This window comes from Glycine max, chromosome 18, assembly GCF_000004515.6.
Source record: "Glycine max cultivar Williams 82 chromosome 18, Glycine_max_v4.0, whole genome shotgun sequence".
Taxonomy (NCBI): Eukaryota; Viridiplantae; Streptophyta; class Magnoliopsida; order Fabales; family Fabaceae; genus Glycine; species Glycine max.
Genome location: NC_038254.2, coordinates 9,966,753 through 9,991,859, shown reverse-complemented (window position 1 = coordinate 9,991,859; position 25,107 = coordinate 9,966,753). Strand labels below are relative to the sequence as shown.

General features: G+C 31.8%; 3 protein-coding genes across 4 annotated transcripts; 2 read left to right on the top strand and 1 right to left on the bottom strand.

The window, feature by feature from the left end:
- Positions 1 to 1,146: 1,146 nt before the first annotated feature.
- On the bottom strand, positions 1,147 to 2,184 carry LOC100802901 (protein DMP9). Its single transcript, XM_003553040.3, has one exon. The coding sequence runs from the start codon at positions 2,182 to 2,184 to the stop codon at positions 1,540 to 1,542; it is 645 nt and encodes a 214-aa protein (XP_003553088.1). The 3' UTR covers positions 1,147 to 1,539.
- Positions 2,185 to 9,404: 7,220 nt separating this feature from the next.
- Positions 9,405 to 10,429, top strand: LOC100802376 (zinc finger protein CONSTANS-LIKE 4-like). Its single transcript, XM_003553039.1, has 2 exons — positions 9,405 to 9,437; positions 9,887 to 10,429. Exons 1-2 carry the CDS (start codon positions 9,405 to 9,407, stop codon positions 10,427 to 10,429), a joined length of 576 nt encoding a protein of 191 aa, XP_003553087.1.
- Positions 10,430 to 15,614: 5,185 nt separating this feature from the next.
- Positions 15,615 to 18,071, top strand: LOC100801846 (uncharacterized). Of its 2 annotated transcripts, XM_003553038.5 has the most exons (4): positions 15,615 to 16,083; positions 16,167 to 16,259; positions 17,468 to 17,640; positions 17,773 to 18,071. In XM_003553038.5, exons 1-4 carry the CDS (start codon positions 15,768 to 15,770, stop codon positions 17,965 to 17,967), a joined length of 777 nt encoding a protein of 258 aa, XP_003553086.1. In that variant the 5' UTR covers positions 15,615 to 15,767; the 3' UTR covers positions 17,968 to 18,071. The 2 variants fall into 2 exon arrangements, with proteins under 2 accessions (XP_003553086.1, XP_014626695.1); XM_014771209.3 differs by lacking the exon at positions 16,167 to 16,259.
- The last annotated feature ends 7,036 nt before the right edge of the window (positions 18,072 to 25,107 follow it).

Here is a 25,107-nt window from a genome sequence, read left to right as displayed (position 1 = left end):
ATTTCTTTTAATACATCCACCAAACTATAAAGAGGAACAACATCTACTTTGTTTATTTATTTCCATGTATAAATTTGTGCACATTATATTGAACAATCTTAAGGGGCACTTAAAGAAATTAATAAACATAAGAAATCGAAAAAAAAATATCCTTATTGAACTTACTGACGTATAATCTTTGTGCTTATCCAAGGGAAGATGAAAACCAGAAAATTTGGTTGAAAGTTTTACATTGATGAGTCAGACAATCCGCAAAATGATAAGTGAAAAAGATATTTGCTTATTATTTTCTATTTTTTTATAGTTTGCCTGCAATGACCAAAAATAATCTAGAAGGTCCCTTTTCACTAGCAATAAAAGGTTAAGTTGTGTAGATATAGAGTTTGGATTTATTATAAGAAATTAGCCTTTCAAAACATAATAAATTAAAGTTCAAATCTTTGTCAGAGATATGTGTGTATATTTAACATTTGATTGTGTATGAACATGATTATTTTGAAAGGAAATGCTCCATTTTAATTTGAACTTCATTCCTATGTGGGAGAATTAGAGGCCCAAAGTGTATAAGTTCATTTGTCTCACTTGTTTAAGGATAAATGGATCAAATTAGAATTAAAAGATATTGTGAGAACAACAACAAAAAGAAAGATGAAAAGCTAAGTGTTTAACTAACATACTCACCAGAGAGTCAAACGGCCAAACACGACTTAAGATTTGTTTACTATGGGATTATAATTAAATTTAAATTTAGATAGTAGATTCAATAGACAAAATTCTTAATTTTCAACGATGGAATCGTTGATCAATAATCTAAAATGTGAGATAAACTGCTCACAGCAACAACTTTGGTCATAGTAAAAGTATTTCTTTGGTCGAGAGATGACTTGAAATTTTTATCCTTATTATGAGAAATTTTCCAAGTCAAAATCTTTTTCTTGCTTGGTTATTTGTCTCCCGACCTTACAATAAACATCTTCTCCCGTGGAATTCATTCTCTAATAGTTGAATGAATATATGAAAAAGAGATTCTAACGCGCTAAAGTATCACAAAGTATTTTTATGAGTTATATAATAAAAAGGTTATCCTATAAATAACCTTATACAAACGAAAATTCCTTCGAAGCACGACTTGACCTCTTAAAATTGTAGAATCTCGAAAGTAGAAACAAAAGTGAAGTGAACAAAAACTACAAATTGTCATAAAAGTCGCAATGATGTACTAACATGGACCATACATTGATATTCAATCTGATCGGTTTTCTAACAAATAATATACAGTTCTAGAAAAGCAATGGTACAATAATGAATATTCTAAAACTAAAAATTAAATTCATTTGAGATGTCATTATAGAATGAACATAGAATCTGACAGTTAATTAAGCACAATTATCCGACCAATAATCCAAACCTGACCAAACCAATAGGGTTGTTGATCCTTGGCCATTATTTTCACAAACATAAAAAAAAAAAAAACAATGTAAGGAAACAATATAAAAAACAACACAACACACATACATATGTTACATGTTACATAATTAACTAGGCAGACATGCAACCAATCCCACGTCTGAAAGTAGGAAAGACCAGAAACAAACCGCTGCAAACAATCCCCACCATCAAAGGGAAACTCTCCCTCACTTGCTCCATATCCTTATCCTTCCCGGGGAAAAGGCAATTGGTGACCCTATGATCTGAAATAGCAATGGCCACAAACACCATCACCGACATGACAGCATGGACGAAGTCGGTGAACCCGACCTTAAACCTGTCGTCTTCCGGGACGGCCACGGCGGGCTTGAAGACGGCGAGGCCCCTCGGGGTGACGAAGCCATAGTAGACGGCACCATCGGGGCCGTGGAAGCTGTCAGTGAAGTGGAAGAAGAAGCAGGAGAGGGCACAAACAAAGAGGAGGAAGTGGATCATGAGGGTGTGAACGTGGGTGCACTGGCCGTTCTTGTATATGGAGGGGAGGACCATCTCAAAAGTGAGGAGGGTTCCTGTGGGGAGGAAGTTTCCGAGGAGGGAGGTTTTTGATAGGGTTTTTTGGACGCCCTTTGCCATTAGGGCACGATGTTTCTTGGGTTGTGGAGGGTTGGAAGAGGGGTTCAGTGTTTCATGTTCGGGTGGTGGAGTTGCATTGTTGTTGTACACTTTGATGCCGATTTGTTGTTCGTTTAGATCCATATTCCTGTGTGTAAGGAATTGAAATGGTGGATTTGGATGGAAGGTTTTATATAGTGTAAGGATTTCTGACAATTTGAAAGTTAGGTGGTTATTGACGGTTTTACAAGTTTAAATTGTGACAATTTGAAATGGTTAAGTTTAAATTGTTATTTTTATTCTCCAGAAATTTGAAAAGGAACATGACTCATGATGTCATTATTTTTATGTTTGATTTAATCTTAAAAAATAGAATGTGATGCAAGCTTAAATTTTTTAGTCATAGTAAAACATAATTTTCAATAGCAATAAATAAAACCCACTTGAGAACATAATTGAAAATTTTATGGAGGCCAAGTAATTAATTGTGTTATATAAAAACACGTTACGAATAAAAATAAATAAACAGCCAACTAATAAAAATAGAATTGGACGTCTTACGTTTTTTACTAATCATGACGTGAAACAGCACAAAGAATTTTTTAAATTTCATTCAAGTTCTAAAATTTTATATAACTGTTCAACATATGTACCTGGTTCTCAAATTCAAGTATACATATTGAAACAATGGGATGAAATGTCAACATAAAAGCAAAACACAACTTTTTTTTATTGATTTAATCAAAGGCAATGGGTACTTAAGTTATTTAACACTCACCATGATGATGTTACAAATTACAATGCCACCAACATTCAAAATGAATACATCAATAGATATCAACTAGCAAAAGAAACTTCTATATACTTCTTTAACTATAGGTGGGGGTCCTTCATCAAAAGGAAGCCCTTCTCTCCCTACCAAACTGCACAAAGGAACGAGTTGAGAGTAGTCCTGCAAATCCCTTAGACAGACAACCTTCAATTGCACATGGGGACATCGATGAACATAACGGACTATTTTGTCTACTGGTTTCCATACAGTCATCTGCTACATTCCCTAGTGGATTGTCCTCCAAATCTGCCCCATCATGAGCTCTACTTCTTTTACAATTTGAAAGAATCATGTCATTGGAATCCATATCATCACTTTTGCTCAAGTCCTTGGGTAACTTTTGCTCATGTCATTGGATTAAAGAGCTTTGGTAGTGCACTTTGCATGACTTCAATATCACTAGGAAACTGCGTTAGTAGCTTGCTTATTGCAATTGTGATGAAGATTTCTGCCACTGATGAGATGCCAAGATGGATCCCAGGAAAGTTAAACAAAGGACATTTGGATATGTTTTACTTCTTCTTAGCAGCACTCACTACAGCATACCTTGTAATTTATGTACTAATGGCTAGGTGGTATAAATATATCAAATTTCAAGGGAACAATGATAATGGCATCAACAAAGAAGACACTGAAGTAGGACTATAGAGAAACTACAAGGGGAATAGTGGACTCTTTGTTGTGACACTAGAGAAATTCAATTTTGCATTTCGCCTAGTGGAGCAAAGATACTACGAATTGATTGTGTTGGTGTATTATAAATAAAATTGTTTTATATATTAGAAAATATATTTATTTTGATGCTTATATTGGATCTCCATTCATTTCAAGCACATCTATCTTCCGTTAGTATACCCTAATGATATATGTACTTTGTATCATCAACTAAGTGTGTGTTTGGCAAGCTGTTGAATTCAATGTCAACAGACTTTCAAATAAAAGTTATAACATAATTGCTTGAAATTTTTGCAATGAAACGCGTAATTTTTTTCATTTAATGTGTTTTCAATGTTAATTCAAACACACTTTTAATTCTTCCCAAAATAAATAAGCAATTGATAAAATAAATATTTATACATATATTCATATATACATGTATATTAGTTTAATATTTGTATAATGTATGAGCAAAGATCTAGGATGTAATTAGGCACCCTTTTCTTGTGGTTTGTATTCCTCTTTGATAGATCTTATGGTGTGATGGATTTTATGGGTGAATGAGATACTTGCAAAGATATATTGATACTCAAATTAGTTGATGCTTCAATAGTTTGAGACCTCCTTTGTTTGTTTATAAAATTCATATGCAGGTAAGTCACATGCGACATAATTTGGTCCTAACACATTAACTCCCCAAAAAATTCAAAAGTGTTAGGTAATAATAATGTTCTCTAAAAAGGTTAGTAAGATTTTGGAGCACCTAACTTTGATGGATGTGATCTAAATCAGACCCATAAAAATATTTTGGGTCTAGTACATATATATGTTGATACTTGAATTTGTCCAAATCCAAATAATTATAATTATAATATCATATGTTAATGGATAAAGAAATCATATATGTACAATGAGTGTTTTTATGAGTTATATAATAAAAAAATTATCCTATAAATAACCATATACAAACGAAAATTCCTTCAAAATTCGGATTGACCTCTTAAAATTGTAGAATCTCGAAAGTAGAAACAAAAGTGAACTAAACAAAAATTGCAAATTGTCACAAAAGTTGCAATGATGGTACTAAGATGGATCATCAGAGGATACATTGATATTCAATCTGATCGGTTTTCTAACAAATAATATCTAGTTCTAGAAAAGCAATGGTACAAAAATGAATATTCTAAAACTAAAAATTAAATTTATTTGAATCAATGATGTCATTATACAATGGACAGTTAATTAAGCACATTTATCCAACCAATAATCCAAACCTGACCAAACCAACAACGTTGTTGATCCTTGGTCATTATTGTCACACAAACATAAAAAAAACAATGCAAAGAAACAGCAAAAAGAAACACAACACACGTACATGTTACATGTTTTACATAATTAACTAGCAGACATCCAACCAATCCCACGTTTGAAAGTAGGGAAGATGAGAAACAAACTGCTGCAAACAATCTCTACCATCAAAAGGAAACTCTCCCTACCAAGGGGAAAGACAATTGGTGACCCTATAATCCAAAATAGAAATGACCATGGACACCATCACTGACATGACTGCGTGGACGAAGTCGGTGAACTCGACCTTGAACCTACCATCCTCCGGGAAGGCCACGACGGGGTGACGAAGCCATAGTAGACGGCACCGGCGGGGCCGTGGATAAATTTTATTTTCAAATCGGCACCTTAATATTTAAAATGTTTTTTTTAAATCTATGTTATAAATTAAGTGATAACGCATCCGATAAATAATAAATATTTGACTACATAATTTATGACGGCTCAAAAGATCATTAGTATGTATTATAAAATCAAATTTATATTTTCTATCGGTTAAAAATCATCCTAATCAATTAAAATATAAAAATAAATAAACTTCTCTTAATCATTTCCCAATTCTAGAACCATCCTCCTGTCTAAAAAAATCACGATCAAGTCAGGACTCCAAAATCAGAGGAGAAGCAGAAGATTCTAGATTAATGAAGAGAACAAAGAAAGGAAGCCAAGGTCGGTTAAAATCTGACCCGACCCAAAACCCGAAAATGGACTCGAATGGGCTTATTCAAGCAGAGAAGATGCCTAATCCGAGTCACACAAGTTGAACACCGTAAACTTGGGCTAGTCGGCTAAAGATGGTATTGTCTTTCGGTTGGTAATTTCTTTGACTCTCTCTGCAAGAGTCTTGGAGTTGCAGAAGAGTGGATATATGTCATAAACTTTAGTTGATCTCAGATATTACCCCCACATATTTATAATTACATATTATATATTTTTATTTTAAATGATAATTAATTTTTGTATTTTTCCTCAAGTTGCAACATCTGATATATCTAATATAAAAGAGTAGTCCAATGAAAATACATTTTTGTCCTCATTGCATTGTTGGAATTTTAAAAAATTTGAACCAGCTTTTCTTTATTGGCACCTCTCCCTCACGAAATAGTTTTTGGTCTTTGAATTACTCTCTCAGCGTCTCTTGTTAAGTCTTTCTGCTTCCGCTATAGGGTTTCATCTCCATTTCCAAACTGGGTTAACTGGATCAATTTTTTTTGTTTTCATCCTGAATTTTAATGTTGTAGCTCGATCTTTGATCAAGGAAGGAGCAAAGAAAAAAAAAAGATGTAGCAAGATCAGCTCAAGAAGGTTGTTTCTTTGTCCATGATTGCCTATTTGGTCTGCAAAGTCTATTACGGTGCTGTCAGATAACGTGGCACACGGAGGTGTTGAAAAAATTGAAATTTGGAAACTGCCAACTACGCCTTCGGTCGCTCACGTGAGCGTAAGAAAGATAAGTAGTTATTAACCATCACTATTCCGGTAAGTGCTATTTGGTTTAAGGGATTATTAATTAATTAACTAATTGAAACACTACTAAAAAATGCGCTTTCTACATCGGTTGAAAAGAGCATTCAAAGACGGTTGTCACCTATCTTTGAATCTAACGTCGTTGAAAGCCAAAACTTTTGACGACGACTCTATAAAATCCGTCTTAGAAAAACGTTGCCTTCTAAAACGGTGGTTAGTTAAGCACCGTCTTAGAAAGGTACGTTAGCTAAGCAACGTCTTTGAAAGGTAACTTTCTAAGACGGTCGTTAGCTAAGCAATGTCTTAGAAAGTGCCTTTCTAAGACGTTGTTAAGCTAATCACCGTCTTAGAAATGTATCTTTCTAAGACGGTCATTAGCTAACGACCGTCTTAGAATTTTATTTTGGAAAAAAAATAATTTAAAATAATAAAAGCATTATTATGAAATGACAAAAACAACATCTAAATGGGGCACAATTAATACAGATCTAAATGAAGACCTCAGTTCCAAAAAAGAAAGCAACAAAGCAAACACAAGGACCAAACAACGATGGAAAAAAAGAATATAAAAGAGAATAACATGTTTCAATTTAATGTCACTAAAAAAATAAAAACAATAAAAAATTATCTTAAAGAGACTTTTCATATAATAATTGTAATACTTTATAATAAGATAGGGTAATGCATCAGCTCTAACATTATGTTGTTCAAATAATACTCATTAAAGATACTTTCCGGCTCATATTAGATACTTGGTAAAACGGACATAGATGAATCAAATGCTAAGCTAATTGACATAAACATACCAAAGCCACAAAGGAAACCAAGAAAGTACTAGGAAAAAATCTCTTGACAAAATCCTGGTCATAGGCCAATACCAGAGAATTAAAAAAAAATCATATTAATCTTCTAATGCAGGACATATAACTCAAGCAATACATGCATTATGGAACTTGTGAACAGAACAAATATAATTATACTAATTATCGGTACATATAACTCAAGCCTTCCAATTTGATGCCTTTCTCAACACCCATAAGCTAGAAGCTAATCAATATTAAACAACGTCATGAGTATAAATTTGACACATATTAGAATTAATTCATATCAATATTATGTTAATTTAAAAAATTTCACACAGAAGGTAAAACTTTCATTCTAAGTAAATACTCTCATATTTGAGTTTTTTCTTTTTTTCAAAAGCAAAAGGAATAAAATATGAGTGTTCATGTTTGTAACCCTTCAATAACCCTTAATTCATTTTTATAAACCTTGTATTGCTTTCTCAATTTAATAACTGGCTTAATCTCCAAATAAAGATATAAATAAGAACGAAAAATTGCATCAAATGAGTAAAATTAAATGAAAACCTTGTTGTGTTGTCAAATGAAGTGCTTAATAACTGGCTTCCATCACGAGAGAAGCAAACACTTGTGACACCTTGAGAATGAGCACGTTCAAGACGCCGCAAGCACTAGCCAAACCTAAAATGAAATGTGAAATATACAGATTTTAAGTTTTACATATTAACAGTTGAGGTGAAAACATAAACATTTCCAAAAACAGCAAGTCAGCAATTACAACATCGACAAGAATTAAAGACAACAAAAATTCAAGGAACTACAAGATAATGAGACAAACTAGGACCATATGAAGTTATAAACACAAATCATAGAGTGAAATGGAAAGCAAGATGGCCCAACATGCACAATAAATAATTTATACCACATTCATATAAATGCTCATTTGCTCCAAGTCATCGACTCGAGTTATAGTTGCATTCAGCATTTGCTCCTTCTCACTTTTAGAACATTTTTCGTCACCATTCTGGACCATCTGCATTTGCATAATAGTAAGTTTAGGAATCTGGATCCATACATGGTACATGAGTTATCAACTAAAGTTCTAAGTTGAGAAGCAAGGGGGGAAAACGCAAAATAAAATGGATTGTAGGCCTACCCTCATAATTTAAAAGTACTTGTAAAATAAGGAAAACTAGATGCTGACATATTCCACCTATTCATGAACTCATGAACTCACCTTGCATCAATGATTTCTAGCAATTTGGTGTCATACTTGTTGCCAAGAACCAGATGCTGGAATGATTTTTTACTTTTTGAATTGGTCATTCTAGAAGTAAAAAAAAAAAAAAGTGTATTCCGGAATGTGATTTTACATTCTGCATTGTTTATTCTGGAAGTTATAAAGAAGGTGTAGGAAGCAACTTGGGAGTTGCAGCAAGCAATAGCTTGTTTTAGAACATTGCTAGATACCTGCATAGCTTTCACCAGAAATGTAGAATTTGTGTGATCTGAATTATGGAAATCTTCTAAACCACTTGATGATAAAGGTGTGTGAATCTTTAGCTGATGTTGACAAATAACGTACCATCAATAAATCACATTTAGTAAAAGCAAGATAAAAAAAGTACAAATATTTAGATGACAGCAACATTTAACATTATCGGTAATGGTATCACCAAGCTCACTTATATCACTGCTGGTGTTTTTGTAGGAGAACCCCACCCCAACAGGAGATTCCAAAAACAAAAGATTGGCAGCTATAGAAATAGAAATTATATTGGTTAAGGATCATTGCTTTTTCTAGTATATAGTTTATCTTGAATAAACACATTTACCAAATTTACAAATCAACTTATGAGAATTAATGACCATGTATAGTATATATGTTTTGGTATGTGGTGAAAAATTATTGGCTACGAATCTAAATTCACCAACCGTTATTCCAAGAATAAGGATTTAACTTTAGCTTTGGTTGGCTGCTGTCCTGAGGAAAGAAGGGTCCTAGCTCCTCTGCTTCTCCATAACCAATTGAGGAACAACCAAGGCCTGAAAACATTCATGCATTTTCTTTGAATGTAATTAAATAAACAATAATTAATTCTTTGAATGTAAATTCTAAATTATAATTGACATGCATTTGGATAATAATCAATGAAAGTTTTATTTGATGTGTAGAATTACAATTTTTTTCAATCATTATAAAGCCTAGAGACATATAGACAATTTCTACATTTTAAGTCCTTGTTCATGTGAAAAACATGGCTCTGTGCATATGGCTCAACCAATACAGAGTATGAGAGTTATGCGAGGTTCTGACCATAGATACTAGGACTCATTCAATATTAAATTGCATACCCAATTGTGTATCAAATTGACCATAAATAAAGGCTTGTAATATAATTCCAAACAACAACAAACTGTATAGCCTTGGTCAGATATCAATAGTAGTAATTTTCTTTGGTCTGGATCATGGTAGCATTAGCATGAAGCAATCTTTGCCTTAGAAATGAAGAAATTTCTTTTCCATAACAAACGTAATTATACCTAAGTACTTATTCATTGACATATTGTTAATTAAGCAAAAATTTAACTGCAAAGAACATGATGAATTACTCTCGGACCTTACACTGCCATTCTAGAGCCTCAACAACAGATTGATTTAATCACTATAATGAGTAATTAATACATGACAGTAACAGAATCACTATAATGAGTAATTACTCTCGGACCTTACATTAAGGTTCATGCCGCCAACAAGCTCGAGTCGCGCCACCCGCGCGTCGCGCTCTGCGAGCTGCGCGAGCAGGCGCTGGCGCATATGACCAGCAAGGCTGACGCCGCTGCTCTCTGCCTCGCCTGCGACCGCGATATCCACTCCGCCAACCGCCTCGCCAGCTGCCACGAGTGCATCCCCATCACACTGTTCTTCGAGTCCGAACACTCAGTCAAGGCCTCCTCGCCGATCAACTTCCACCACCGCTTCTTCTCCGACATTGACGCTGACGCTGACGCTAACGTCAGCATCGAGGAGGCTGAGGCCGCGTCCTGGCTGCTAGCTAATCCGAAGACAGATCTAAATTCGTCTCAGTACTTGTTCTCTGAAACCAAACTGGTTCCTTACATAGATCTGGATTACGCGGCCATGGATCCAAAGACGGAGCAGAAAAGTTCCGCCACCGCCGACGACGTCGTTCTGATGCAGAGCAACTTCAAGTCGTTCACCTATGAGCACCAAACTTCTTTCTTCACAGCTACTTCTCTCGATCTAGAACCTTCGGAGTGAAAAGTAAGAGCAAATAAAGAGACGTGGGCATTATTTTTTTAATTTTAATTAAACCAATTAAAGACAATGTTTATAAAATCACTATCGTTGTCTCTCTCGGCTTCAAAGACAGTGCATATTCACACTGTCTTAAATCATTTTAAATAAAATAATTTATTTTATAAAATAAATGTCATTGCGCGTTCTACAACAGTGTACCCGTCGTTGAACAAGTAATTTTAAGATAGGTTTGAGTAACACCGTCTTCGTATAGCAACTTCAAATTACGAAAATTCCACCGCGTATATTTTTAAGACGTTTGCGTCACGACTGTCATAAAAACTGCGTCATGGAAAACCCTTTTTTTAGTAGTGAAAGGTGGTGGTGATGAATAAGTTTATATGGAGATGCATTTGTCGAAGATGTTGTTTAGTTTATAAGTGTTTTGGTTTGAATTTGAGTTGTTGCGGTTATTTTAAGAGACAACAATGGTAGTGACTAATTGTATTTTTTCACTTCTTTTGTTTGAATATTTTGGGGATAATTTGATATGGTGAATGGTGAATTTACATGTTTAATTTTAAATCCCATACATGTACTGTTATGCAAACCAGAAAAAAACACCTATATAGATGATATGCAAATGATATATATCAAGCATCACTCATGTGTGGTAGTGTTGTGGCTTACTTGATTAATATGCTGACAACTGTTTGGTCTATAGGGGACACCTTGGTTGGTTTGTGACCACAGAAACGAAGAAGGAGGAGGATATAGTTTCCACCAGTTGTTCGACCATTCATATAAAAGGATAGTTGTTACAAGAAGTTACAACCACCAAAGCAATACAAACATGTCCATCATCAAGTAAATACTATAACAGATTAATTTGTTTTGTTTTAAACTACAATTGAGAATATACCTATGCATGAAACATAGCATACGTAAGTAAAGAATTTATCATCTAATTCATCTTTTTAAGTAGAAAAAAAGTAATTATGAATGATATAATTATGAAAAAAATGTGTTAAAATAAGTGTGAGAATGATATAATTAGAAAAATTCCAAAAATTTCTAAAATAAGTGTAGATTAAGCCTAAACGTCTGGTAACCTATATTTAAAACTTAGATTTCTGCTACCTAATTTAATTTCAAGTTACTCCTGCTTAGAGCGACATGTATGTATGAGGATTGAGGACCTACATAAATACATAGTAAGTTTACGCATTTATGTAATAGAATTGAGACAATAAACGACTTATGTACTTTGCCAATCAAAAGAAGTCTTTTCTAACTATTAAATGAAAATTAAGAAAGAATTTAATATTGTCAAATTTTAAAGAAAATGAATTCATGCATTTTTCTTAATATTTAGAATTAGAAGGACTACATTTGTTTTTTTTTTTTTATATAGAAATCGTGAGGACTACTTACAAGTAACAAGACAATTTATAAAAACATTACTAAACTTTTTTTTTTTTGGTTATTGATAAGAACATGACTAAATTATATCCAACTATAAGTTGTTTTTGCCAAAGTAAAATACTAAATTTTTCTTAGTGTTATGCACTTACATATATATATATAGGAATAGTCCAATGAAATTACATTTCTGTCCTCACTTGGTTGCCTGTGACTCCACACACACATAAATATATAAAAGAGTAGGCTAACAAAAACACCCGTTCAAAAGAATATATAAATATATAATATATAAAAGAGTATAGTTTGTTGAGATCTTGTAATACAAATGGACCTTCTAATACCAAGGGATAACCTCCTTAAATATAATAATAAATACAACAATTTTAGTAGTATAAGAAATTATATATAAAAGTTAATTCAAAGGTTTGATTTATGTAAAAGTTTTTTATCATTAATCAATCATAATTTTTTTTCAATATAACTTATAGAATAATTATTATAAAATTTAATAAATTTATCATATATGGTTATTTTGTGATTAGATAATAATATAATGTGTGCACATATTATTCATTTATTAAATTATAGTTGAAGATGATAAAATTATCAAAGTTTATAAGTCATTTTATAATAGTATATAAATACATAAAAGGGTATAGTTTGCTAACACTTTCTAATATCATGGGACCTTCTAATACCATGAGGTGACCTCCTTATCCAAACCCATAGACGAAATATAACAATAGCTAATAGCTATAATAGTCGTATAAGAAATTTTATATGAAAGTTAATTCAAAAGTTTGATGTTTTTTTATCATTAATCAATCATAAATTTTTTTCGGTATAACATATAAAATAATTATAATAAAAAATGATAAATTTATCATATATGATAATTTTGTGATTAAATAACAATATACTTTGTGCACATGTTATTCATTTATTAAATTATAGTTGAAGAGGGTAAAATTATCAAAGTTAAATTTTATATGAAAGTTAATTCAAAAGTTTGATTAATGTAAAAGTTTTTATATCATTGATCAATTATAATTTTTTCAGTATAACTTATAAAATAATTATTATAAAAAATAATAAATTTATCATATATGATAATTTTGTGGTTAAGTAATAATATAATTTGTGCACATGTTATTCCTTTATTAAATTATAGTTATTTTTAGTTTTTCTTATTCTTTGTGTTAATAGTATCACAATTTATTTGAAGTGATTTTTCATCATTAAAAATATTTTTTATAATTTATCTATATAGTATAAATATAAAAGATTAGTGTGTGTGTGTATATATATATATATATATATATATATATATATAAGAGTAGGATAACAAAAACATCGTATTAAAAGAGTGTACAAATATATAAAAATATAATTTATTGAGACCTTCTAATATCACAGGATAACCTTCTTATATTTTTATTTGTTATACATTTCAATGGTAAGGATTAGTTTTTTTGGCTTAAATATATTTTTTAAAATTTTATAATTATTTTTTTATTCCTTCAAAAAATAATTTTTTTTATAAAATAAAAATATAATTTTTTTTCAGTATAACCTATAAAATAATTATTAAAAAATCATAAATTTATCATATATGATAATTTAGTGATTAAATAACAATATAATTTATGCACATATTATTCATTTATTAAATTATAGGTGGAGAGGGTAAAATTATCAAAAGTGAAATTTTATATAAAAGTTAATTCAAAAGTTTGGTGTCTTGTTAAAGTTTTTGTGTCATTAATTAATCATAAATTTTTTTAATATAATTTATAAAATAATTATTATAAAAATAATAAATTTATCATATGTGATAATTTTGTGGTTAAATAACTATATAATTTATGCACATGTTATTCATTTATTAAATTATAGTTTGAGAGGATAAAATTATCAAAATATAAGTTATTTTCATTTATTTTGTTTAGAATAAATTGTTTGTTCACAATTATATGGCTTCAGTTATAATGTATCATTGACATGTCGCTTAAACATGAGCAAAATGGGAATTTAAAAGATTCACATGAGAAATACACGAAATAGATTGTACGGCTTACTCATAACAATCAAGTGTTATGTGAAGAAAATAAGAGTTCATTTTCTTGGTAACCAAGAAGATCCAATTCCTTTCATTCACAAAAAATAGTTTGAAAAGAAATACAAATAATTTTTTATATTTTTTCTTACAATTTTTTTGACACATTTTACGGAGAATTTCAGTAATAAAACAAAAAAAAAACATAAAAGAGAGAAGAAGCGGAGCTATCCGTGGGTAGGCCGTATCTTACTGGTTCTATTATATTTATTTTTTTCATTTCCATGGGCACGTGTCCCTACACTCTCGAGAAGCTTCAAGCCTTCAACAACTCATATGCCATCCACCAAAAATCAAAGGCTCTTTCTCTCATTCTAAAAGATGAACAGGCTCCAGCTTGTAAAATTTTGTTTTCTTCTCTCAACCTCAAAATCACCATGCACGATTGCACCACCACAAATCCGCTCGCCCAAACCACCGGTGGAGTTGAGTTTTGAAAATATGAAGAAATTTGCCTCTGAAAATTTTCTCTTTTCATTTTTAAATTTGCCTCAGAAATGTGTCTCTTGTGGTTCTGTTATTTGAAAAAGTTTATTTTTTTTATTATCTGAACGGTTAAAAAATCTTTTAAAAATTTAAATTTGATGAATAAGCAGAAATTTTAAATTTGATTTTAAAATAAATATCGATGAATTTAGTTATCACAAATTGTGACTAAATGTTCAAGCAATACATCATCTAAAGATATAAAACACTTTTTTAGGAGACCAATTGAAAGAAAAAATTTATCATAATCAAACACAACAATCAAATATATATCAAATATAAAAATATATTTAAGCTTGAGAATAGAAACATCATATGATTTACAAAATTATATAACATTAATCACTAATAAAAATACAATTTTTGTTATAGTAAAAGTATTGACACATACATACATGCACTTATTTCTATGAAAAATCAACAACTTGTGAGTCTTATATAGTATAAGAAATGAAAATAAATGGTGTTTGGTTTAATAGATTTAAAAGAAAATTAATTTTAAAATTTGTAAGATTCGTTGTATTATTTTTGCCTACATTTTATACTGTCATTTTCACCTATTTTTATTTGTCATTTTTCACTTACTTTTGTTTATCTCTCTATTTCTATTTCTATTTCTATGTTCTCATTCAATCCTAAATTGAGACGTATGTTAAGTTAATTGATTTTACAGTAATTAGTTATAAATTATAGCTACAGTAATTCCTTATTGGCTTACAATATAAAAATATTTTATGTTTTCAACCCATACAAAATTATACTTTTAAAATTAATGTTTGGTATCAATGATTTATTATTGATATTGATAAAAAAAAAAAACTGTAGTAATTTTGATCATTATTTTTAAGAAACAATTTTCTAATGAGCAATTATACATAAATATTTATTTATTTTAAACAGGTCATCAATATCTCTAATTTCTTTTAATCTTTCTTTTCATTATATCATAAATTTTATAATATTTATATTTTTTTGTTTTTTTTCTCTTTCTAGATGTCTTGTAGCATAATAAATGTTTATAAAACGTTTTAAGTATTATAAGGTCTATAATATAATGTGATAAAAAATAAAAAATAAAAAGAAATAAAAATATTAATAAGACTTATAAATAGGTTATTATTTATATATCACTGGTCTTTCTTTTCTAATATCAGCAAACATCAATGATCATCTTATCCGAAGCAAGGTTCGACCCCACAAGTATACAATACGACGTCGTTGCTCGTCAGGAAGTGGAACGAGGAAAAAAAAAATATCACTTCTAGCTCACACAGAAAGAGAAGAGAGTGTGTTTATTTGATTTGTGATTTGTTGGCCCAAGAAGGCAAAACAATGGTTCTTTCTGTATCCCTTATGCAACTCGGGTGTGTCTCTCTTCTTCACAATAATCCCTCATCATCACCTGTGACCCTTTTGCCCAAATCCCTCTTTCCTTGTGGAATTTCCCTCAAACTGAAAGGGTTGGTGTTTTGGTGTAAAAGTAGTTCAGTGTGTGGAAGAAGAAGAAGAAGAAGAGTGAGAGTTGGGAGTATCAGTGTCAATGCCTCTTTGGTTGAGGCTCCAGTTTTGTGGGCTGGAAGGCTCTTCATCTTCTATGCCCTCCTCAAGGCTGGCTTGGCTGGATCTCAAGCCAACCCACTTGTCTTAGGTGGGAAAATAAATTCGTTACTTTTTTTTTCATTTGGAAATTTGCTTCATTTTTATGTAAGATAGGTGTATGTTTTCTTTCAGATTTGGAAATTGGGGACACTAATGATGAATCTGCTGCTGCTGCTACTGACTTGGGATTCTCTAAATGGGCCCAGGCAATACTAGGAAAACCACGTCTGTCCAATTAATGTCTAATATACTTCTTGTTGTTGTTGTTGTCCCATTTTCCCTTATATTAGTGATAACTTATTAAAGTGTGGATATTTCTGCTGTGGTTTGTGAGGTGTTAAGTTACATAGGGGTGAGTTGCTCAGTGAGGTGAAGGTTATTCTGGTTTAGTAATTGGTTTGAAGAATGAAGACTTGTGGATGGTAGTAAAGTGCCCCATTTGTGTTTTTGGGTGGTATTATATGACAGTGTTTTGGAGACTTGGTAGGAGGTTATTACTGGCTAGTATCTTTATGATACTTTTTTGGGTGAACCCAGGGTATCCCCAGCTGAGAATCACATACTAATTTCTTGAAATACGGAGATCCATTTAAGGGGTTGACTTCTCCCAACAAATGTTTTTCCATATACACAGACCTGGAGATTGAACCGTGCCATATGCTTAAGGAGCATGGTTATCTGTGAACCATGTCACACCATGCTGTCAAGTGGTACGACACTAGTGTTTTGGAAACCAGTTTATTGGTTGAGTGGACCACTGAGGAGAAAGGTTGAGGACTCTAGAAACAATCTCATATGCTTGGGACGTATGCTGAGGAGAAGCAATGGGCTATCTGCCAAGGATGTTTCCAATGTTTTGTTATTCCCTTAGTCACAGGTGGGGAAGCAAAAGAAAGAAGTTTGGCTCGACCAGACATTGATTCTCGTTCCCTCAAAAATATCCCAAGTTGATGGAGATCCATATGACTTATTCTATCAAGCGGTTTTCAACTTCAACCCTTTGTAGGATCGGTGGTACTAGTTTCCCTTGTTCAGATGAGATCAGTTGAGTTGGTTTAAATATTGATGGTCTTTGTTCTCTTGTTATGGGATTACTGGTACTTGTAACAAGTTTAAGCTTAAGGGGGAGTGTTATAACATTTTAAGGTTATTAGTCTTATTGTTAGTGGCTTTGGGCTTGTACTAGTAATACTAGTCCTTGACCTAAATATCTGCATAAATAGGACTACTGGATTACAATATCATACAACTAACCTATTGTATTCTGTTTATTATTGTTAGTCAGCCTTTCTTTTTTCCCTTGCCCTAAATTTGTAATTCTTGACACTTCCAATGCATGCAAATCCTATGTGTTTCCTTATCTATGTTTTTTCTTCATTATTGATGTTGTTTCAAAGTACATGTTCAGTTATGTGTATTTTTTATATGATCAGCAAAGGAAGCTGCTAATGGAAGGAAACTGGTTAGCAAATGGCATCCCACAACAAAGGGTACACTTAGAAGGAACTATAGAGTCCCATCCAAGCCCGAGGGGAGACGTCTTCTTAAAGCTATTGCATCTCTATTATCAGATGATGACCACTTTGTTGATGCCACCTCTCACAAGGTTGGAATTTCCCCTCTGTCCTGTTTCAATTGTTGGTCTCTTTTTTTATCTGATTTATTTTTACCCATAGTTTAATATAGTTTGATGCAAGATATGCTTGACTTACATGCTGCTAATAAACAACCATTGTAGGGTTGCCAAATCCGTAGGGAAAGTGCTCATGGAGAAAGTGTGTGTTGCAACAATGTGAGAGCTCTTTTTGATGAGCTCCCAACACCCCATATCATTGTGGAAATCACACCTTTTCCCGCTGGACCCCTTAATGACAATGATTACATTAAAGCTGAGAAGCTTGAGAAGGTTCTCAGATCTAGTCCTTCTGTTTGATCTGTCTATGTATGGTGTTTCATGCTTTCACGTACATATTCTTTGCTACCTTGTAAATATTGACTTCTGTTGGAAAATAAAATAAAAATGAAGGAAAATAAATACGAAGAAGATGCACAGACTTAAATTAAATAACAAAATAACAGTAGCAAAATAAATTTAATTGACAACATATGAATAATGCATTATAACATACACTAAGCACAAGGAAAAAAATAAATTAAGGGAAGAAAGATATAGCCTGGGTTGAAGCGCGTAAACGCTATACTTAGAGAGAAAACGCCCACCCTGCACGGGTAAGAAATTATGATTGCGCTCCTCTCCCAAGATATGACAACCCGTTGGTTTCGATCGTGTGCAGCGAAAGGATCCCCGAACCTTATGAACACCAATGCTCTTACTCTCAAGAAATAAATTATTTTATAAGAGAAGATATAAAAAAATTTGGGAGAAAAAGATGAGACTGTAGTTCTGTCAGCTTTTTAGAAATGAGGAACGAGAATATATAGGCATAGGTTACCTTAAGCAACAAACAAAATATGACCGTTGGGAACTAACCTACAGTTGTCAAAACAAATCTAACAAACTAGTTGACTCATTAAAACAAAATCTTAAGAAAATCTAAAATAAATATTTTATTTTGTAAAATGGAATTAATATATATTTATAAATTTTAAATTAAAACACAAAGATTTACCAACATTCCCCCACATAATTTAAAATTTTAAAATATATTTTCTAAAAGATAATTTGTATAAAAACATAAGAGAAAGAGCATGTGATATTGTATTTCGGTATAAGGAACCTTCCGGGTTTGAGCCTTATACCTAGTGTTTGAACTTCCACCCGAGAAAAATGTAGTGACTTGATTGTCTTGAACTACATATTCTTTAATCGGACTTTAGTACACAACCCCTACAATATTGACATTCATTTAGGTTCTAATCAGTGGTAGCACGTTACACGGCCTTGCGCTTGTATCTTGTTTCGTGAGTGTCACTTAGAGATTAGCCCATATCTCACAGTGGCAGCCCCACCACCACACTCACTAGGTGAATCCTCAAAGAGTGGGTTGTGACCCCACCCCTACAATAATTGTCATCGGATTCATTAAGAGGTTTTTTTTTTTACCAAAAATACACATATATAAATACCTCAACCTTAATATTGCCACAATTTATAATACACCTCGTCATAGGAATGAGAAACGGAACAGCTCCGCTAAATTTCATTTTGGTGTACTTTAGTCAACAAACAATTTCGTTGTTATCCATTGAACTCCATTCATGGAATCACCAATCACACGGAGACGGGTGTCCATTGTTGTAACTAAATAATGGACTTTAATCTCATTCCCCTCGACGACTCAAATACTTGTTGATGCGTCAACTTTTTTGTAAGCGGATCTGCAATATTATTTTTTGACTTGACAAAGTCAAGAGAAATGACATCATGAGAAATCAAATTTCTTATAGACTTATGTCTCACTCTTAAGTGTCTTCTTTTATCATTAAAATTTTGCTTGTCACTTTAGATATAGCAATTTGACTATCACAATGCATTGGAATTGGAGATATACGCTTATTTAACAATGAAAAATCACATAATACATTTTTAAGAAATTCAGCCTCACTAGTAGCAGTATTTAAAGCAATAATTTTTGCTTTCATGCGAAATAATGATTTGTCTAGTAGATTTTCATGATACTGCACAACCAGCTAAAGCAAAAACATAACCACTTGTCAATTTTATTTCATCAAAATCAAAACTTCAAGTTTGTATCACTGAATCTCTCAATTACTTTCCAATCTAACAACTGCATGTGCAATATCAGACAGACCTAGAAAAGTTTGTCAAATGCAACAAAGAACCGATACTTTGAGAATATTTATGTGAAGAAATTCCTTTACTCAAATTTTTCTTTAACTTGATGGATGAGTCATAAGGAGTAAAAACATGTTTCACATTAAAATGATTAAACTTCTTTAATATATAGCTTTTCAACATAATAAGATTGGATAAAAAATCATACCATCATTTTTCTCTATAAGCTTAATACCCAAAATCACATCTACACAACCAAGGTCTTTCATATCAAAATTTCTAGACAAGAAAAATTTCACGTCATTTCTGAAATTCATTTACTACCAAATATCAATATGTCATCCAGATACATAATATGACGCATCCATTATCATCAAATTGTTTCACATACACACATTTATCACTAACATTAATTTAAAAATCATACAAAAGAATAACTTCATCAAACTTTTGTGTCAATGCTTTGGAGCTTGTTTCAAATCATACAAAGATTTAACAATTTATTTTTCAAAGAAAGTCACATCTCTAGACTCCATAATAGTACCTTTAGAAATTTCAGATACTTCTGAATTAATAACTAAGAATCTATAAGTAGTATTATGTAAAAAATATCCAACAAAATATAATTAATATTTTTTTTCAATTTTCCTTTTCTTATTAATAGGGATATTAACCTTTACTAGACACCCCCACACTTTAAGATATTTCAGATTTGGTTCTCTTTTTCTCCATAGCTCATAAAGATTTTTTTAAATTTTTTTTATAAGGTACTCTATTAAGAATACGACATGCAAAATATAAAGTTTCACTAAAGTGTTTATTTTATTATTTTTGTGTGTTATATTTTCATAGGCTTATCTTTTATCAATGAGTTATAAATAAAGAGACAATCAGTCAACATGTAACAACAAAATACTTGCAGTAGTAATAATAACGTTAAACAATAAAAATTAAAAACCAAACAGCAAATGTCCTGATTTTAAAGACTTGTGTTCACAAGATCATTTGACCAAGTAAAAGATAGTTTTCTAATCATACAGGAATGAAATTAGAAGTATGCTTTTAGTTTTTCACATAAACTAATTCTAAAAGCATTTTCTCTTCAAAACCATCATTAATGAAGAAAATATATTTTAAATTTCAAATTATAAAAAAATATTTTTCAACAATCTCTCACTAATGTAAAATTTAAGGAAATGAAATAATATAATAAAACATTTTTAATAAAGCATAATACATTGTGTCTTCATCCATTAATTTTTCATACTTACTAAAAGGGGAGTCAATCATATTCATGACAGATATTTTGGTAAAATAAAATGCTACTGCAGAAAAGACTATGCAAGAAGAAAGTGATAACAAATTTTTCTCTCTAAGATTGTTGGAAAATAAAATAAAAATGAAGGAAAATAAATACGAAGAAGATGCACAGTCTTGAATTAAATAACAAAATAACAGTAGCAAAATAAATTTAATTGACAACACATGAATAATGCCTTATAACATACACTAAGCACAAGGAAAAAAATAAATTAAGGGAAGAAAGATATAGCCTGGGTTGAAGCGCGTAAACGCTATCCTTAGAGAGAAAACGCCCCCCTGCACGGGTAAGAAATTCTGATTGCGCTCCTCTCCCAAGATACGGCAACCCGTTGGTTCCGATCGTGTGCAGCGAAAGGATCCCTGAACCTTATGAACACCAATGCTCTTACTCTCAAGAAATAAATTATTTTATAAGAGAAGATATAAAAAAATTTGGGAGAAAAAGATGAGACTGTAGTTCTGTCATCTTTTTAGAAATGAGGAACGAGAATATATAGGCATAGGTCACCTTAAGCAACAAACAAAATATGACCGTTGGAAACTAACCTACAGTTGTCAAAACAAATCTAACAAACTAGTTGACTCATTAAAACAAAATCTTAAGAAAATCTAAAATAAATATTTTATTTTGTAAAATGGAATTAATATATATTTATAAATTTTAAATTAAAACACAAAGATTTACCAACAACTTCATGAACATAAATTTGTATCCTTTCAACTCCTCAACGTTTTACTTTTGAGGTGAATCATGGTTACACCTTTCAAAGGCAGTAACCTCTTTCCTTATTAAGAAGACACTTAACATGGAAAATCAGATCATATCAGTTTTTGTTTTCATCTGGCACCAGTTATTCCATATTGTCTTTTGTGGTTTCAATTAGCCTAAGAAAACAAGAATTCTGTCATAATTTATTGAGGTAAATTCTTCAGTCAAATTTATCATAATGTATTTGTAATATATATCCCTATAAATGGTAATAAACCTTATCTTCTAGGTATAGCAATCCAACTTCTTGAATTGTTTGGATTAATTTTCAATATTTTATCCTCAACCCTCAAAATTATACTTGGATGTGTGCACATGGCACATTACACATATTGGAGTTATTCCTATCAGTTCACACAACCATGGACATAGATCTTCAACCTGGAGTGTCATTTCATACTCTCTTTTTTCAATTTAGATTATTGTCTTTTATACTGAATATGTAATTTAGTTTTTAAAAAATATATTCTCTCTTGCAGTTTAGTCATTGACTTTGATTATATACATGAGTTAGTTCTGAAATATAAAACATACTCATTACCATAGTATATTAAGAATTATCTGATATGCATAAATAAATTTAGCTAACTTTTACAAATGAGGGGAATTTGTAAAATTGTTAAAAGGTTTCCTAGACTATCAATTATAGGAAACAATATGATCTTGAAACTTATGATTCTCACAAACAATCAATAAACAAACAGATAATAATGCGTATATTTCTTCATAGGAAGACTTCTCTTCGGTGTACTTTGATTTCCTTGAAAGAGAAGAGAAATAAGATTTCACTTCCTTAGACCTTTTTTCTGCATCTCTTCGTTCGTTTGTGATGACTATGGGTGAGAGAGAACACTTTCCGGTCAAGAAGGGAACCTTATTTCACGTTAGTGGGTATTAATCTCATTTTATAACCACTACTCTCATCAAGTAGCATTTAATCCTAGAAACTTCTTCTATTAAATTCAATTAAAATTTAGTTCTTGATTATTAATTATATTTATTTATTAGTCCCTACATAAATCACATGTCTTTCACATGAGACATTAATTCTAACATTCTCCCACTTGACTCATGTGACATTAATAAACATTATGGACTAAATAAATAAATAGATTAACTAACATAATGCACATTAAAAAATGACTAAATTGTTCTATACATTGGGTATATCATAATTTCATGATTAAGGATAGGAACCAATTCGAGTCATGGTGGTTGTACATCATCTAATCGACATAGTCTCTTCCATGTATTACAAATTAGTCTTCTCCTTAATATGATCATTAGTTAGGAGTACATAATTGGTCCAACATACTGTCTTCATTCAAGACAAAACCTGTTAACATTACTCTAACACAAACATGCATGCAAACATAGAGAATAGGTAATCAGAAACATATCATAATTGAGCTCAGAGTGTCACTAAAATCATAAGATAAATTACACTTAATGATCATCAATAACAATAATGTCCATACTTTCGACATGTTTTATAATGTCTTGGGCGGTAATCCCTTGTTCAAAGGGCCAACTATCATAAGGTTTGTGCTAATATGTTCTATTGACACTCTTTGTTTCCGAACTTTTTCCTTCACGACAAAGTACTTCAATTCCACATGCTTAGCACCCTTGGAGTACTTGCCGTTCTTACAAAATACTGCTGCGAAGTTATCACAATACATTTTCAGCGACCTAGCAATACTGTCGACAATTCCAAGCCCTGAAATAAAGTTTCGCAGCCAATTAGCTTGAATTGTAGTCTCAAAACATACAACAAATTCAGCTTTCAGATGCAACAACAACTGATGCATACAAAATTGCTTCCATTGGTTTTTGTTTCATATCATTTTTAGGACATTGTGCGAGACTAAATTTGTCTCCTTTCTAAATTAGAACAGGTGACGTTAACCACCTTTTCATCTTAAATCTCTCTAGTACTTTATTGATATATGTTTTCTAAGATAAGTCTAACAATCCTTGTGATCTATTACGGAATATTTTTATCCCTATCACATAGCTTGCCTCACCCATATCTTTTCACTTCAAAGTTTCTAGAGACAAATTTCTTAGTCTCATGAAGAAGACCAAGATCGTTAACTGCAAGCCAGATATCATCAATATACAGAATTAGAAAATAGCCTTACTCCCACTAACCTTCAGATACATACACCGATGAATAGTATTTTCCTTAAATCTGAAGGAAACAATGATATCATTAAACCTCAAATACCATTAGCAGGAAGCTTGCTTTAAGACTGTATATTGATTTCTTTAATTTGCACACCATGACTTCATTTCCTTCAACTGAGAACCCCATTGGTTGGTCCATATAAATATTCTCCTTTAAATCTTCATTAAGAAAGGCAATTTTCACATCCATTTGATGTAGCTCCAAGTCATAATGGGCTACTAAATGCCATGATAATCTTGAAAGAATCCTTTCGTGAGACCGGTGAAAACGTCTCTTTATAATCAATGTCATCTTTCTGAGTAAATTCCTTAGCAACAAGTCTAGTCTTGTAACATTCAAGGTTGCCATTGTTGGATCGAGTGACCTCAGAATAATTAAGAAGGGGGGGTTGAATTAATTATTCCTAAACCTTTACTAATTAAAAAATTACTCTTTTAAGGATTTTACTAAATTGTTAAGAGAATGAGAAGTAGAAGAGAAACTTAACAGAAAGTAAAAGCGGAAATTAAATGCACAGCGGAAAGTAAAAGAGTAGGGAAGAAGGAAACAAACACACAAGAGTTTTTATACTGGTTCGGCAACAACCCGTGCCTACCTCCAGTCCCCAAGCGACCTGCGGTCCTTGGGATTTCTTTCAACCTTGTAAAAATCCTTTTACAAGCAAAGATCCACAAGGGATGTACCCTCCCTTGTTCTCTTTGAAACCCTAGTGGATGTACCCTCCACTAGAGCTGATCCACAAGATATGTACTCTCTCTTGTTCTCAGTCAAACCCAAGTAGATGTACCCTCTACTTGTACCACAAAGGATGTACCCTCCAATGTGTTAAGATAAAGATCTCAGGCTGTTACACCTTTGATACTTTTTGAATGGGGATACAGGCGGTTAAACCTTTGAACGCTTTTGTATTAGGGAATGGGAAGAATCAAAAGAATTCTCAGACTGTGTCGTTTTGAATTTTTTGACAAGGGAGAAGGGAGACACAAAAGAATTCAGGCGGTTAGTCCCTTGTTCTTTTGGAAAAGAGAGAAGA

Coding starts and splice junctions, on each gene's coding strand:
- LOC100802901 (XM_003553040.3), bottom strand. CDS start 2,184: ATGGATCTAAACGAACAACAAATCGGCATCAAAGTGTACAACAACAAT.
- LOC100801846 (XM_003553038.5), top strand. CDS start 15,768: ATGGTTCTTTCTGTATCCCTTATGCAACTCGGGTGTGTCTCTCTTCTT. Junction 16,260..17,467: donor GGCAATACTAGGAAAACCAC/GTCTGTCCAATT, acceptor TTATATGATCAG/CAAAGGAAGCTGCTAATGGA. Junction 17,641..17,772: donor TTGATGCCACCTCTCACAAG/GTTGGAATTTCC, acceptor CAACCATTGTAG/GGTTGCCAAATCCGTAGGGA.
- LOC100802376 (XM_003553039.1), top strand. CDS start 9,405: ATGGCTCTGTGCATATGGCTCAACCAATACAGA. Junction 9,438..9,886: donor TATGGCTCAACCAATACAGA/GTATGAGAGTTA, acceptor CCTTACATTAAG/GTTCATGCCGCCAACAAGCT.